The following is a 16,849-nucleotide window of genomic DNA, read 5'->3' as shown; positions in this document are numbered from 1 at the left end:
CTACAGTGGGGGGGACGGGACACCACAGTAGGGGGGACATAGTATATTACTGGGGGGGGGGGTTATGTGAAAGCAGGCAGAGAACACTACGGTGGGGGAGACATAGTATGTTACTTTGGGGGGGGGTGTGATGTAAAAGCAGGCAGCAGACACTACAGTGGGGGGGGGGGGGGAGACACCACAGCAGGGGGGACATAGTATATTACTGGGGGGGGGGGTATGTGAAAGCAGGCAGAGAACACTACGGTGGGGGGGGGGGGTGGGAGACATAGTATGTTACTTTGGGGGGGGTGTGATGTAAAAGCAGGCAGCAGACACTACAGTGGGGGGGAGACACCACAGCAGGGGGGACATAGTATATTACTGGGGGGGGTATGTGAAAGCAGGCAGAGAACACTACAGTGGGGGAGACATAGTATGTTACCTTGGGGGGGGTTGTGATGTAAAAGCAGGCAGCGGACACTACAGTGGGGGGGGGGCAGATGGGGCACTTTACAGCAGGAGGGGGGGTGATGTGAAAGCAGGCAGAGAAAACTACATGGGGGGGTCACCAAAGTGGGGGGAGTGAAAGCAGTCAGAGGACACTACAGCAGGGGGCACATAGTATATTACGGGGGGGGGGGGGTTGATGTGAAAGCAGGCAGCGGACACTACAGTGTGGGGAGGGGGATGTGAAAGCGGGCAAAGGAGACACCAGCAGGGGGGACATAGTACACTACTGTTTTTTTTTTTTTAAAGGGGCAACCCCCCCCCCCCCGATCTTTGCTTTCCTCCATGTTGTCTAGGTAACTCATCCTCTGGAAGGTTGCCTACCTACAGCCTATGGACTATTGTTTTTTCCGTAGTTTGGCGCCACTCCACAGGCGCGCAGTTCTAGTGCTCGACATGTTTGGTATCCAACCGCTCTTCAGAGGGCATTTGACAAGCAGCTGGGGGTGTCGCGTCACCTCTTTTAACCCTTTACCACGTGGGTGCGGCACGGCTCCATTCACTTTTAGTACTGCCGGTGGGTATACCGTGTCGTGTACACAACCCCCTGCAGCCACTGTGTTGGAATAAAGGAGGGGTGGTAAAACTATGGCGCAATCGCCCATTTCTCCAGCCACAAGTATAAATGAGCCCTATAAGTGGAAGTGAAGTTGTACTTTGGACACGCTGTGATCCTTATAGTAGAAGAGACAAGCGGCGGTGGCGGCGCCCCCATCACCAAACTCTGCGCTTAGTTGGGGGGGGGGGGGGGGAGTGTTCCGCTGCGCTCCCTGCACATAAACACGTACGCTCAGCCCATCCAATCACACATGATTCCCTGATGTAAAGCGCTGCGCAAACTGTTGGCGCTATATAAATCCTGTATAATAATAAATAATAATGTAAAATAATCGCCTGGTCTCTGACCAGACCACTCCTACCATCTACAGCAATTCACAAAATAAAAAAAAGGCAACAATACTTTTATTTTATGATTGTACATTGAATTTTCTAAAACTGACACAAACAATGCACAAGAAGTGAAGCTGATGATGGAGAGCTGTCAAAACAAATAAACACAAGCCCCGCCCACACGTGCAGCTTCAATAACACGCCGCCCGTGCCCGGGTGTCTGTCGGGGGCGCGCGCTCACCTTCCTCCCTGTAGTGGCTGATGAGGGACGCGGCGGGCTCGGTCAGGCAGAGCGGACTGCTGGGAGCTGCTTCCTCCGACTCCCCCACCCCCGGCTCCGAGCTCATCCCAGCCAGGACTGGCTTCTCCTCCTCTGTCGCAACGAAACGAGCGCACAGCGGCTGGAGCACGGCGCAAAATGGCGGCTTTACGACTGTGTCGTCATAACAACGGAGGGGGATGGCTGATCCTGGGAGGGGGTGGACGGGGCACGTCAAGGACGCCGCTGACGCTGGAAGGCTTGGCGGCCATGTTTGGTGTGGGCAGAGAATGGGCTAGAGGGGTTTGGGGGGCCGCTGCTGCTTTTCAAATTGCTAACAGATAAAACCCGTAGTTCAAAATAATTTCAAGGAAAACTGAGCTATTACATTATAGTAGCTCATTATATAATAATATGATGTGTATATATTAGTGCTGTCAAGCGATTACAATTTCTAACCGCGATTAATCGCATTAATGTCATAGTTAACTCACGATTAATCGCGCGATTAAGGAGGTTCACCCTTTAAAACATTTTTTTTTTTGTTTTCTTATTTATTTATTTATTTTTTATAATATTAAATTGTGTTTTTTTATTTTTTTACATTTTGATCACTTTTATTGCTGTCACAAGGAATGTAAACATCCCTTGTGACAGCAATAGTTGGTGACAGGTACTCTTTATGGAGGGATCAGGGTCTAAAAGACCTCCGAGCCCTCCTTTGCACTTCAAAGTATTCAGATCGCCGAAAACGGCGATTCTGAATACTGTGTACTTTTTTAAATCCGGCGCCATCCTCCATCCGCCTGAACACAGAACGCGGCGGATGGAGGATCGGGTCTCCCGGTGGGACAGGAGGCCCGGTCAGAGCGGCGAAAGGCGGCGGGAGGGGGGGGATGTCCCCTCCCGCTCCTCCGGCATAACAACCGAGCGGCTTTTAGCCGCATCGGTTGTTATGTTTGGATAGCCGATCGCCCGCTATAAACAACGGCGCAGGCATCATCCCGGTATAACCCCCGAACGCCGAGGACGCATATATTTGTCCCGTCGGCGTGAAAGGGTTAATCGCGCGATAAAAAAATTGACGGCGTTAAAATGGGTTTGTGTTAACGCCGTTAATAACGCGTTTAACTGACAGCACTAGTATATATACATAATTATTACACACACACACACACACTACTATATTGTCAAAAATATTAGGACGCCTGCCTTTACACACAAACATGAACTTTAATGCCATCCCAGTCTTAGTCCGTAGGGTTCAATATTGAGTTGGCCCGCCCTTTGCAGCTATAACAGCTTCAACTCTTCTGGGAAGGCCGTCCACAAGGTTTAGGAGTGAAGCAAGAAGCTGGCCAGCAATGACTTTATGTTGAAAAATGTCAGTGTGATTTTCCTAGGTGAATAGGTAAACATGAAGTCACCATCCAAGGTGACTAGGGGATGCCACCATCTTTGATAACTAGGTAAGGATGATGTCACCATTCTAGGTGGGGGAGATGCCACTATTAATGGTGACTAAGTGAGGGTGATGTCCCCATCCAAGGTGGCTAGGTGAGGGTAATGCCACTATCCTTGATAACTAGGTGAGGATGATGTCTCCATCCTAGGTGCTTAGGCGAGGATGATGTCTCCATCCTAGGTGCTTAGGCGAGGATGAGGTCACCATCCAAGGTGGCTCGGTGAGTGTAATGCCACCATTGTTGATAACTAGGCAAGGATGATGTCACCATCCTAGGTGAGGGTAATTTTACCATCCTAGGTGAGTGAGATGTCACCATCCCTGGTGCCTAGGTGAGGGTGACGTCTCCATCCTAGGGGGGGGGGATGATGTTGCCATCCTAGGTGAGGGTGATGTCACCATCCTAGGTGCCTAGGCAAGGGTGATGTCACCTTCCTAGGCGAGGGCTATGTCACCATCCTAGGTGAGGGTGATGTCACCATCCCTGGTGCCTAGGCGACGGTGATGTCTCCATCCTAGGTGCCTAGGCGAGGGTGATGTCACCCTCCTAGGTGAGAGTGATAGGACCATCCTAGGTGAAGGTGATGCCACCATCCTAGGTGCCTAGGCGAGGGTGATGTCACCATCCTTGGTGCCTAGGCGAGGGTGATGTCACCATCCTAGGTGAGGGTGATGTCACCTTCCTAGGTGCCTAGGCAAGGGTGATGTCTCCATCCTAGGTGCCTAGGCGAGGGTGATGTCACCTTCCTAGGCGAGGGTGATGTCACCATCCTAGGTGCCTAGGCGAGGGTGATGTCACCATCCTAGATGCCTAGGCGAGGGTGATGTCACCATCCTAGGTGAGGGTGATGTCACCATCCCTGGTGCCTAGGTGAGGGTGATGTCTCCATCCTAGGTGCCTAGGCAAGGTTGATGTCATCATCCTAGGTGCCTAGGCAATGTTGATGTCATCATCCTAGGTGTCTAGGCGAAGGTGATGTCACCATCCTAAGTGAGGGTAATTTCACCATCCTAGGTGAGGGAGATGTCACCATCCCTGGTGCCTAGGTGAGGGTGATATCACCATCCTAAGCGCCTTGGGGGGGAGGGGGGTGTCATCATCTGGTGAGATTGTAGCCATTGATAAGTACACTAAATCTCATGAGAAGTAGCTCCATTAGATGCAATATAGATTTTGGATACTCAACAATGCCCGGGATCTCACCAGAAAACATTGCCCTTACCTAGGCACAGAGGGCAGAGGTTAAGGTAAGGACAATTGATATATAAACAATATTTTTTTCCCCCAGTTTTTTTTTTTTTTATTATTTAATGCATTTTGAAAGGGGTGAATCCAAAAAATGGACATTACATTTTTGTGGCCAAATCCATTGTATTGGCTGTGATCTTGTTCTTTCATTCCCTACAAGGTTCAGACTTCACTGGTTGCATTCATATGGCAGACTATTGACCATTGCCAGTATCAGTAATGGCCGCTGCCATTGTTCCGCCCTCACAGTTGCTATGGGCGACCTGACCTTATCAAGTTTCGGGGGAGGACAGCTGAGCATTTTTTTATCACGCCTCCACCAATCAGCGCCCTCTGTGAGGCTACCGCCAGCCAATGGCGTGCTGGAGAGAGCACACATGAGAATACTCTGCCGTCAGAATGAATATGGCCGCCTCCAAGTGTGTCCGCCTGGACGGAGAGCTCTCCCGTCGCTTCTTGGCCTCGGTGGACACGGTGCTCTTCGACTGTGATGGCGTCCTATGGCGGGGGGACGAGGCGGTCCCGGGGGCCCCGGAGCTGGTGAACGGGCTGAAGCAGAGCGGGAAGCGGGTGTTTTACCTCACCAATAACAGCACGAAGACCCGCGCCATGTACGCCGACAAGCTGGGCCGCCTGGGCTTCTCCGCCGAGCCCGAGGAGGTGTTCGGGACCGCCTACTGCACGGCGATCTACCTGCGGGACACGGCCCGGCTCCGGGGGAAGGTCTTCCTGATCGGAGGGGGCGCTCTAAGCCAGGAGCTGGAGGCGGCCGGTATTCCTCACCTGGGACAAGGAACGGACCCGGTCACCGGAGGGATGAAGGACTGGGCGGCGCTCAGCCGGGACCCCGAAGTCAGGGCGGTGGTGGTCGGGTTCGATGAGCATTTCAGTTACATGAAACTGACCCGAGCGCTCCATTACCTGCAGGACCCCGAATGTCTCTTCATCGCCACCAACACCGACACCAGGCTGCCCCTGGAGGGGGGCCGGACCATACCCGGTATGTAGAACCTAGGGGGGAGGGGGGCACCTCACCGGACCATCCCTGGTACGAGGAACCTAGGGGAGAGGGGGGCACCTCACCGGACCATCCCTGGTACGAGAAACCTGGGGGGAGGGGGAGCGGACCATCCCCGGTATGAGGAACCTAGGGGGGCACCTCACCGGACCATCCCCGGTATGTGCAACCTAGGGGGGAGGGGGGCACCTCACCGGACCATCCCCGGTATGTGCAACCTAGGGGGGAGGGGGGCACCTCACCGGACCATCCCTGGTACGAGAAACCTGAGGGGGAGCGGACCATCCCCGGCATGTAGAACCTAGGGGGGAGGGGGGCACCTCACTGGACCATCCCTGGTACAAGGAACCTAGGGGGGAGGGGGGCACCTCAGCGGACCATCCCCGGTATAAGGAACTTAGGGGGGAGGGAGCCAGACCATCTCCGGTACGAGGAACCTAGGGGGGAGGGGGGAGCGGACCATCTCCGGTACGAGGAACCTAGGGGGGAGGGGGAGCGGACCATCCCTGGTACAAGGAACCTAGGGGGGAGGGGGAGCGGACCATCCCCGGTACAAGGAACCGAGGGGGGGCACCTCACCGGACCATCCCCGGTACGAGGAACCTAGGGGGGAGGGGGAGCGGTTTATCCCCAGTACAAGGAACCTAGGGGGGAGGGGGAGCGGAGCATCCCCGGTACAAGGAACCTAGGGGAGGAGGGGGGCACCTCACCGGACCATCCCTGGGTACAAGGAAATTAGGGGGAGCAGACCATCCCGGGACAAAGGAACTTAGGGGGGAGGGAGCCAGACCATCCCGGTACAAGGAACCTAGGGGGGAGTGGACCGTCCACCGGTATGGGGAACCTAGGGGGGAGGCGGGCCGGACCGTCCACCGGTATGGGGAACCTAGGGGGGAGGCGGACCAGACCATCCCCGGTATGAGGAACTTAAGGGGGACCGGACCATCCTCGGTACAAGGAACCTAGGGGGGAGGGGGAAGCGGGCCATCCCTGGTATGAGGAACCAAGGGCGAAGGGGGGCTGGACCATCCCCGGTATTGGGAACCTAGGGGCATGGGACCATCCCCGGTACGGGGAACCTGGGGGGAAGGGGGATCGGTCAACGGTCCATTCCGGTATGCGGAACCTAGGGGGACTGCACTATCCCCAGTACGGGAACCTAGGGGCGAGTGGGATCAGACCATCCCCGGTATGTGGAACTTAGGGGGGAGGGGGAACAGACCATCCCTGGCACAAGTTACCTAGGGGGAGGGGGTCCATCCCCGGTACGAGGGACTTGGAAGGAGGGGGGCCAGGCTATCACCTGGTATGAGGGGGAGGGTGGCTGAGATATACCTGGTACAAGAGAGGGTTCACTTCTGTGCATTTCTGCAGGCCACGTTTGCAGTCCATTCATTTCAATGAGCTGCCATGTCTGCATTTCCTGCAGAGAAAAGTGCATTCCCCTTTTACAAACGCACCCCACAGGGAAAGCGCAATGACCATGCGGTTCCTGCACACGCGCTGCGGTTTTTATATGCGTTGGGGTGCCATTCAGAATGAACAGCAGCCCCCGTGGGAATCGCAATGCCTTCAGCCACACACACATACTAATACTGGTGAAGCTGTGCATAGTAAACAACCCGCTTCTAACTTCAGTTTGTTCAATTTAAGATTTTCCCATTTTGCAGATTTGCACTACAGAACGTGTTCCATAGGAAAGCACGTAAAATGGAATGTAGCGCAAATCTGCAAAAAGCACTAAAACTGCATAGGTGAGAATCCAACCCAAGACCTGGGAGCTCATTGGTTACTATGTAGAGCTGCACCAGATTCTGCGTACACCGCAGTTTTAGTACAATCCCCCCCCCCATATTGTAGCAGAATTACCTTGTACTGTACATGATCTCCTATGCTTTGTGTGATTGGAGGAGCCAGAACATGACTATACAAGGTGAATGCAGTACAAGGAAGCCGGTGTCTGGTAACTGCCAAGATCTAATCAGGAAAGGTCAGATCTGCTCAATCATTATGACGGAGGAAGTGGCAGGATTTCTGTGCTCACAGGCTTCCCTCAGAGTTGGGTGTTGCGTATGAACACGTTTTATTTGGCCAACAGCTAGGCATTGACCAACACCCTGTTGACTAATGTGTCATTTGCAATATGTAACGTGCACTGAGAACTTCTAGTATGTAGAGCTTGGTTATTGAACCAAACACGATGCCATCACACAATTACTGTATCAATTAATTTTTCAAGTGAAAATGCCTTTTCGAAATACTTTTTATTTTTCTATTCTTAAACTAGAAACTGCCAGGTAAAAAAAATTTCGGGGGGGGGGGAGGAAGCATATCGAAAAGTGAAGTTTTACTATTAGGCCTCATTCACACGGACGGACCGTTAGGGTCCGCCTGTCAGTTTTTATGGCGGACCTGAACGGCCGATCCATGCAACCCTATGGAGCGTCGGATGTCAGCGGAGACATGTCCGCTGACATCCGACCCTATCCGATCCGCTAAAAACAGACGTATGGGGGCACGTCCCCTTCCGTCCATGGCAGATCGGATCCGTTTTCATCAGATCGCTCCATAGGAGACTTCGGTGCCCGACAAGCCCCTCCCCCGCTCAGTGAGCAGAGAGGAGCTTGTCATCCGTCGGCTCAGCGGAGATCTGCGGACCGATCTCCCGCTGAGCAGGCGGACTTCGTAGCAACGGAGTCCGCCTCGTGTGAATGAAGCCTTAGTGTGTAGTTTGACTCCATTCTTTGCTCTTTTGAACAGCTATAAGTTCTGCTTGAAATTTCAATCTCTTCTTCTAAATGTGTTGTACACTGCTCGGGAAAAAATGAAAGGAACACTTTTTGTCTAATCGATGTAGAGCAGGGATATGCACCTCCAGCTGTTGCAAAACTACAAGTCCCATCATGCGTCTGCCTGTCATGCTTGTGGCTGTCAGAGTCTTGCTATGCCTCATGGGACTTGTAGTTCTGCAACAGCTGGAGGTCTACTAATTGCATATTCCTGGTGTATAGCATCAAGTCAATTAAACTCCTGGGATATTGATCTGGTCAGTTAAAGCGGTGGTTCACCCTCCTTCACATCATTAGACCATTACATTCGGCATCGTAGCGCGAGCTACGGTATGCCGGTCTTAAATTTTTAATCCCCGTACTCACTGTGCTATCGATCATTGAAGAATCCGACTCCCGCGGGGAATGGGCGTGCCTATGGAGAGGGAGGATGATTGACGGCCGGCTCTGGCACGTCACGCTCCCCGAAGACAGCCGGAGTAGGTCTCGGCTCTTCACGGCGCCTGCGCACAGGCTATGCGCAGGCGCCGTGAAGAGCCAAGCCTATTTCGGCTATTTCCGGAGAAGCGTGACGTGCCAGGGCCGGCCGTCAATCACCTTCTCTCACCATAGGAATGCCCATTCCCCGGAATCTTCAATGAGCCATTGCACAGTGAGTACGGGGATAAAAAATGTAAGACCGGCATACTGTAGCTCGCGCTACGATGCCGAATGTAATGGTAGAATAAAACATTTTTTTATGCTGCTTTGGTGTTAATGACACTAACAGGTGCACTAGATGGGCAACAATGAGACAACGTCCAAAACGGCAATGGTTTTACAGGTGGGAGGCTACTGTAATTTTTTTTTTCTTCTCATCTTTTCTGACTGTTTTGCATTTGGGCAGGGTCAGTGTCACTACTGGTTAGGGCTGCAACGAACGATTATTTTCATAATCGATTAGTTGGCCGATTTATTGTTTCGATTAATCGGATAATAGCCAAAAAAAAATTGCATTTTTAAATTTTTTGGGCCAATTTGTTGTTGGGCAGGTTACACAACACAAATTGCCGCAAAAACACATTACATGCTTTTCTGCAGCTTCTCCATTGAAGTATATTAAACCAAAAAAAAAAACAAAATGGCACCGTTTTGCGCTAAAAACTTCTTGCCCTTTCCAAATATGCAGCAGCTGAAAAAAAAATCATAGATGTGAACGTGTCCCATAGGAAAACATGTAAATGAACTGTAGTGTGTTTCTGCAAAAAGCACCAAAAAAGAGGAGGTATGACCCAGGCCTGAGATGTTTAGTAACATAATGGGGGTTAAAAAAAACAAAAAAGTACAAAAAGAGCAAATAATCGCTACTGTAAGGGGTTCATTTTTTTACTGTGGGACAGTGAAAGTAATATTTACAGTAGCGATTTGCTTTTTTGTACTATAAAGGGCTAATTTTTGTTTTTTTAACCCCATTATGTTACTTGCCGATTAATCGATTATGAAAATTGTAATCGATTAATTTCATAATCGATTAGTTGTTTCGGCCCTACTACTGGTAGTACAAGCTGATCCCTGGACCCTATGGAGATTGCCAAGGCAGTCCAACTCCTCCAAGATGGCACATCAATAGGTGTCATTGCCAGAAGGTTTGTCGTGTCTCCCAGCACAGTCTCAAGAGCATGGAGGAGATTCCAGGAGACAGGCAGTTACTATAGCAGATCTAGACAGAACCATAAAAAGTCCTTAAACCATCAGCAGGACCGGTATCTACTCCTTTGTGCAAGGAGGAACAGGATGAGCACTGCAAGAGCCCTACAAAATGAACTCCAGTAGGCCACTGGTGTGAATGTCTCTGACCAAGCAATCAGAAACGGACTTCATGAGGGTGGGCTAAGGGCCCAACATCCTCTAGTGAGCCCCGTGCTCACTGCCCAGCACTGTGGAGCTCGATTTGACATTGAACACCAAAATTGGCAGGTCTGCCCTACTGGTGCCCCCCATGCTTTTCACAGATGAGAGCAGGTTCACCCTGAGCATATGTGACAGACATGACGGGTTTCGAGAAGCCATGGAGAACACTTTATGCTGCCTGTAACATCGTTCAGCATGACCGGTTTGGTGGTGGGTCAGTGATGGTCTGGGGAGGCATATCCATGGAGGGCCGCACAGACCTCTACATGCTACACAATGGCATCCTGACTGCCATTAGGTATCGGGATGAAATTGTCAGACCCTACGCTGGTGCAGTGGGTCCTGGGTTCCTCCTGGTGTACGACAATGGCCGGCCTCATGTGGTGGGAGCATGCAGCCAGTTCCTGGAGGATGAAGGCATTGATGTCATTGAATGGCCCCCACACTCGCCTGACCTAAATGCAGTAGAACACCTCTGGGACACTGTTTTGATCCAATACGAAGCTGCCAGGTTGCACCTCAGTCTGTTCAGGGGCACAGTCGTGCCCTGGTCCAGATCTGGGGGGGGGGGGGGGGGGAATACCCAAGCACACCATCCGTTGTCTCATTAGGAGAATTTTCTAAATTTTCCAAATGTTGTCAGACAGAGTGTCCTTAAATTCAGCCCTCTAGATTTATAATTTTAATTTCCATCAAAGTACATGGCATCCTTTCATTCCTAACGCATTACCCAGTCAATATCAGTGTAGATATCCAGCAAGATATGTTTCTACATTGAGATTCAATATGTTTTCAATGTGTTCCTTTCATATTATTATTATTATTATTATTATTATTATTATTATTATTATTTATATATTTTTTTTTTTTTGGAGCAGTATGTCTGCATCCCCTCCCCTCTGAATACTTATTGATGCATGAAAGTTTACTTCTGCGTGATTAGACAGATTGTAGATCTTGGAAATTAAATTTATTTTAATTTTTTTTGTCTTTTCAGGAACTGGTTGCTTGGTACGGGCGGTGGAAACTGCTGCTCATCGCAAAGCCCAGGTTATCGGAAAACCCAACTCGTTCCTGTATGACTGCGTGGTCAAAGAATGTGGTCTGGATCCCTCCAGGACTGTCATGGTGGGAGATCGCCTAGACACAGACATTCAGATGGGTTCTACGTGTGGCATCCGCACACTCCTCACCCTCACAGGCTTTTCCAGTCTGGAAGACGCAAAGGCCTACCAAAACAGCGGCGCCCTCTCTCTGGTCCCTGACTTCTATGTAGACTCGGTTGCTGATCTGCTGCCAGCACTGACTGACAATGCCAGTTGAAGTGATTCCAGTGGAACTGGATGCACAACAATAACCAAATTTGTTCTAATTTATGCAAATAATGTGGTTTCCGACCTGCACTGCCTATACCACAACTGAATCGTTATCTGGATTTGGACAATACAAACACACAGGTTATCCCGGTGACAGTTTTAATAGTTTTATGAAAAAGTTATGGTTCAATGCCAAGCTCTTGTACAAATGATGGGCTAGAGACAGATATATAATATATGAATAACTAAACATAATTTATTTTATTACCTAATATAGTGGTTATACAGAAACAGCTCTGTAATATATTAAATTATTTTTCTTATGTTGGGAATAGCCTATAGTCACATGTGTACTAGAATACAGTACCGGCATTGTGTTTTTATGTCCATGCAAGATTTGAAAAAGTATGCATTTTAAGTAACTGCAAATTTTAAAGTTGTGTATTTGACCACAGGACAAATTTGTCTTAAAATATCCCAAAGTCTGTGCTGCTTGTGTGTTTTTTGTCTTTTCTAAGAGGTTGCATCTGTTGTGTTCTGATTTCTGTCAGTGCTCCTTGTAGTAAGTAAGCACTTTAAGAAACTTTACCCTCAAGGGAAGTAGTGGACTCGCAGTTGTGAGATTAAAGGATATTTGTGTGTGTGTGTGTGTGTGTGTGTGTGTGTATATGTATGTATGTATATACACACGCACATGCCTGTAATGCATTACACTCATGATCAGGAGATTGCGGGTGTAATGCTGATCCTCTGTTGTCTGCTCGTACATCCGATGCAGTTACTGAATTGCAAGAAGTGTCAATGAACTACAGGAGCACTCACAGTTCATTGAGAGGTCGATGTAATTCACAGAATTTTTGGTGAATGAATGATGTGTCCATGTGGGTAGAGCCGCTATGTGTATATGTGTATTTAGTTTAGAATATAAAACAGAGCCTATTGTGTTTTTCCCTGGCTTGGTACTGTACATAGGTAAAGTAAAACCAAACGCACAAAAATTGTTTTACTAAAGCTGCCAAGTAAACAAAAGTACGCTCATCTACAAAATAGGCTCAATCGCAGTATACTAGGACACAAAGAAACCCAGCGCAAACTGACAAAGAATTGGGATAGGACAGGGTTTGACAAATTTTCTTGGAATCTAGGAGCCAGCTAAAAAAGTTAGGAGCCACAAAACGCGCCCCGTCCTGATGCAAAGCCGCGGCCTCAATTACCGGCAGGTCGCAATTGTGACCTGGCGCCCGGATATTGTCGACCCCTGGGATAGGAGATGCCCTTTTAGAGATTCACACCATACAACAGTGCAAGGTAATATTGGTAAAAGCACAAGTGTCACCATAAATCCTATAATAAGTCAAAGCGAATCAAGTGGGAGATTCAGGGTCTGCATTGGTGGAAAGATCGTCTACCCAAATATCTCACACTTAAAATTTGTTTCAATAACCCCCTTGGTAAAAATGTGGCCTTCTATAATGGCAGAGTCGAATTGACTAGCTTTTTCCAAAATGTCAAGAGAAGGGGTGGCTGGGGTTTTCTATTTTAGCACAATAGATTTCTTGGCAAAAAAACAATAGTAGCCTCAGGAGAGTTCTAGAGGCTCTATGATGGGCCAGAGGGTCCACCAGCCCCAGCAGACATATATCCACCATCAGTGACACCTGAACTGTAGTCACTGAAAGAATGAAAGATGCTTTGGCCACCAAGTTTAAATATGGGGACACCACCAAAAAATGTGGATGAAGTCCGCCGAGGCTGCTGCACACCTCCAGCAATCAGGAGGGACAGAAGTGTATATCCTGTGTAAATGTATGGGGGGGGGGGTAGATTCTGTGGATCATTTTAAAATGTATCAACCTGTCTCTGGCAAAGATCAATTGCAAAAAAGAACTTTTCTACCCAGTCTTCATCATCCAGCTCTGGGAAGTCTATTAGCCATTTGGTGCTGAGAACCTTTAAATCCCATATGGATGGAAGATATTAGTTCTTTGTATATATTGGATAGGGATTTAACTGAAGTGTCATCTCTGAGTAGAGTCTTGAGGCATAAAGAATAACTGGTTGAGTGCAAAATTGGGTATGAAAGGTGTGTCTAAGCTGCATGTTTCTAAGTAAATACAAGTTAGGGAGGTTGTACTGCTGCTTTAAGCTATCAAGGGGCCTCAACTCCCCCAAATCTGTTTGAGGCATTTAATGCCCCTTACTGCCCAAATATGTGGATAAGGTATCAAGACAAATTCTGGCAGCGTTGGGTTAAACCTTAAGGGATTGAGTTGGGAGACGTGTCCTTTCCGAGCCATTGAACAAGCTCAATGTAGCTTTCATCGCTATTGTTAAGGGGAGAGGAGTAGCAGGGCCTCGGTATAGGAGGTTCCTCAAAGCCTCGTAGGAGCACAGACAGGATGCCTCCAACACCACTGTGGCATTAGATTCATCTACTGTCAGCCAGTTATGAGCATGCGTTCGCATGGCTGCCAAAATATATTTGTAGAGATCAGGACAGGCTAAATCACCCTGTTGCCAGGGCCGCTGCAGTAACCTGAGTTTAAACCTCAACAGTTGTGAGCCCCAGAGAAAGGTGATCAGGCTAGAATTGATTAGCTGAAAGGGGAGTATTTGAGCGCAGCAACAGTTTCATTTAAAAAAAAAAGATGACTCCGTCCCACTAGGGATAAGGGGAGTCTGGCCATATTAATTTTTTTTTCATATTTTGTAGCAAGGGGACTAGATTTAGAGTGCAGTAGTCAGATGGCCATCATTTCTAGCTGAAAACCAGCTACTGCTGGAGCATCTCTGAGGGCCAACGGCTCCATCGTCAGGGCAACCCTGTCTCATAGCCCTCTCCACCCGGGAGGGTGCCAAAAGCTCACCTCCCAACCTAAAAGTTTTATCCGGTTTAAAATTCTGCCCCGAAGCCCATAATCTTGAGAACGTGTAAGGCCAGGCCACAGAGTCGAAAGCCTTCCCAATATCTAGTGCTGCTAACACTGGTGGGCAACTGCAGATGAGTGAAAACCCATAATGCATTTGCATCAGTCGACTTCCCAGGTTTTAAAGGAGTTGTAAATAAAAAAAAATTTTTTGCTGAAATTACTGTTTACAGGGTATAGAGACATAATAGTTAACTGATTGATTTTTATCTATTTTTAATCGTTTTTAAAAGCAATCATATAATGTACCTGTAGTTTCTAGTTTCGTTTTTGCATGTTGTTTCCTGCCTCTGCTGTACAGAGCCAATACAGGGCAGTAATGGTTTGGAAAACTAAACTGGTGCTGTGAGGTTTTAGACACACAGTAATCACACCTCCTTGATTAGTGACCACAGAGAGAAAGCTCCCAGTACTGTGGTTATCAGGAAACAGACAACCAGGAAGTGTGGAGATCAGAGAAGAATTACAGCAACTTGAGAGCAAAAACAAACAATGAGGACATGAAAACAGCTCTGCATTAAGGTAAAGGAAGCTATTAAGATAAAAAAAAATGTTTCCTTTACAAACCCTTTAAAGTGTAAGTAAACCCACCTATCATTTTCAGGCAAGGAAGCTGCCATCCTGGCCTATGTTTAATCTTCAACTGCCATGATGCTGCACATGTGATCAGTTATGATACCAGCCATTGGATGGTTTGACAGTTTGGTTGAGAGCACAACCAATGTGACAGTTAGCAATCCCGGCATGCCGGAAATTTAACTGCTTTTTGAAACTGTTAAATCGATGGGTTTACTTCCGCTTTAAGCCAGTTTGGTCAATGTTAAAGCAGAGCTCCACCCAAAGGGGGAAGCTCTGTTTGTTTGCCCCCTCCCCCCCTTGCTGCCACAAGCTCAGCTGAAAGTTGTCCCCTGTCCTACTTCCCCTGCCACTGGGCCATTCACAAACCGCAGCAAATTAGGGAACTGGCTGTGAGAAATCAGCTTGGATGAAGACACCTCTGGGTTCCTGGACAGGTAAGTGTCCTAATATAAAAAAAGTCAGCAGCTACGGTATTTGTAGCTGGTGTGGGCTACTCCTTCATTATTTCTTCATCAATTAAGCAGGTAAAAGGTCTGGAGTTGATTCTAAATGTGGTATTTGCATTTGGAATCTATTTCTGTGAAACTACATCATGTGTTCAAAGGAGCTGTCCCTGGAAGTGAAACAGGCCATTGTAAGGCTTCAAAAAGGGAAACAAATTCATCAGAGAGTTAGCATCAATATTAGGAGTGGCCAAATCAACAGTTTGGTACATTCTGAGGAAAGAAGAACGCACTGGTGAGCTCAGCAACATATAAAGGCCTGGACATCTATAACCAGCCCTTTCCTCCCATGTACACCCTCCACAGTAGCCCCTACAATACAGCCAACTATAGAGGCCTGGTGTATCGCCGCAAATCCAAATCTCACCCCTCTAAAATTCCAGATAACAGCTATCTCATTCCTAATTCCTGATATATCACTGACTAATTGGTGCAACACCAGAGATCCCCTATTGGAGGTTTTGTTTGTAGGCCCCACGCTCAAAACATTCAGAGCGCTACAACTTGAATATTCTATCCCTCCATTGAAGTACTAAAAATATATCCAAATCTCCCAACCAATAAAACATAATAACAAATTGATTACCTACCTACCCTGGCAAGTTGCCTTATTCTACACAGCCATTAATACATATATATATATAAGCTGAAAGTGCACACTCTTAGAGCCGATTCACACTGGGGCGGCACGACTTTGGGGGCGACTCGGCCAGGCAACCTGAAGACGACTTCTAAGGCGACTTGCAAAATGACTTCTGTATAGAAGTCAATGCAAGTCGCCCCTGAAGTCGTACAAGAACCTTTTTCTAAGTCGGAGCGACTTGCGTCGCTCCTATTAGAACGGTTCTATTCACTAGAATGGGACGCGACTTGTCAGGCGGCTGCGTCGCCTGACGAGTCGCCCCAGTGTGAACCGGGTCTTAGGTTTGTTTGAGGGTATGTACATCCAAATCGGAGGATGGGTTAAGAAATTACAGCTCTTAAGAATAACCATCCCCCCTTTTTCAAAGGACCAAAAATAATTGGACAATTTAATCAAAAGCTGTTTTGTGGCCAGGTGTGGACTACACCTTCGTAATTTCTTCATCAATTAAGCAGGTAAAAGGTCCGGAGTTGATTCTAAGTGTGGTATTTGCATTTGGAAATCAGAAGTCAAGAGTTTCCCACCCTCCTTTACATCACAGTGCACCCTCTCCTTACCTTCTGCTGCTACCAGGAAGAAGCTGGGGTGGAGCTGGGAAGCAGAAAGTGCAGGGTCTGGAGGAGGGCTGAAGTCTGCTGAATTCTGAGACCAGGGTAGGCTGAGATGAGGGGGGGTGCTGCAGCTACACAGAGAGGCACAGGATCTGTAGGAGGAATTGTGTCCTCCCTACTGCTGAGACAAGGTGGGGCAGAGAAAAAGGGGGGTGCCACAGCAGCAGAAGAGGTACGTGGGCCACATGAAATGGCCTGGGGGGGGGGGCTGGATTTGGCT

At 48.6% G+C, this 16,849-nt stretch overlaps 2 protein-coding genes across 5 annotated transcripts in view; one reads left to right on the top strand and one right to left on the bottom strand.

The window, feature by feature from the left end:
- The window catches only part of E4F1 (E4F transcription factor 1), a 29,270-nt gene extending 27,457 nt beyond the window's left edge, over positions 1-1,813 (bottom strand). For all 4 annotated transcript variants that reach the window (XM_040356503.1, XM_040356506.1, XM_040356504.1 and 1 more), the window contains exon 1: positions 1,622-1,813. In XM_040356503.1, coding sequence (XP_040212437.1) covers positions 1,622-1,727 — 106 coding nt within the window. In that variant the 5' untranslated portion in view covers positions 1,728-1,813. The remainder of the gene's footprint in view (positions 1-1,621) is intronic.
- A 2,857-nt stretch (positions 1,814-4,670) lies between these two features.
- On the top strand, positions 4,671-11,854 carry LOC120943288 (phosphoglycolate phosphatase). Its single transcript, XM_040356502.1, has 2 exons — positions 4,671-5,353; positions 11,048-11,854. Exons 1-2 carry the CDS (start codon positions 4,753-4,755, stop codon positions 11,371-11,373), a joined length of 927 nt encoding a protein of 308 aa, XP_040212436.1. The 5' UTR covers positions 4,671-4,752; the 3' UTR covers positions 11,374-11,854.
- Positions 11,855-16,849: the final 4,995 nt, after the last annotated feature.

The sequence above is a fragment of the Rana temporaria genome, chromosome 6 (assembly GCF_905171775.1).
Source record: "Rana temporaria chromosome 6, aRanTem1.1, whole genome shotgun sequence".
Lineage (NCBI taxonomy): Eukaryota > Metazoa > Chordata > Amphibia > Anura > Ranidae > Rana > Rana temporaria.
Note: the sequence above shows the minus strand (reverse complement) of the source record. Positions and strands in the feature narration are given on the sequence as shown.

Bases quoted from the DNA above. Each gene is read 5' to 3' on its own strand.
- LOC120943288 (XM_040356502.1), top strand. From the start codon at position 4,753: ATGAATATGGCCGCCTCCAAGTGTGTCCGCCTGGACGGAGAGCTCTCC. The intron at 5,354-11,047 runs GTATGTAGAACC...TTGTCTTTTCAG, and splicing joins GGGGGGCCGGACCATACCCG to GAACTGGTTGCTTGGTACGG.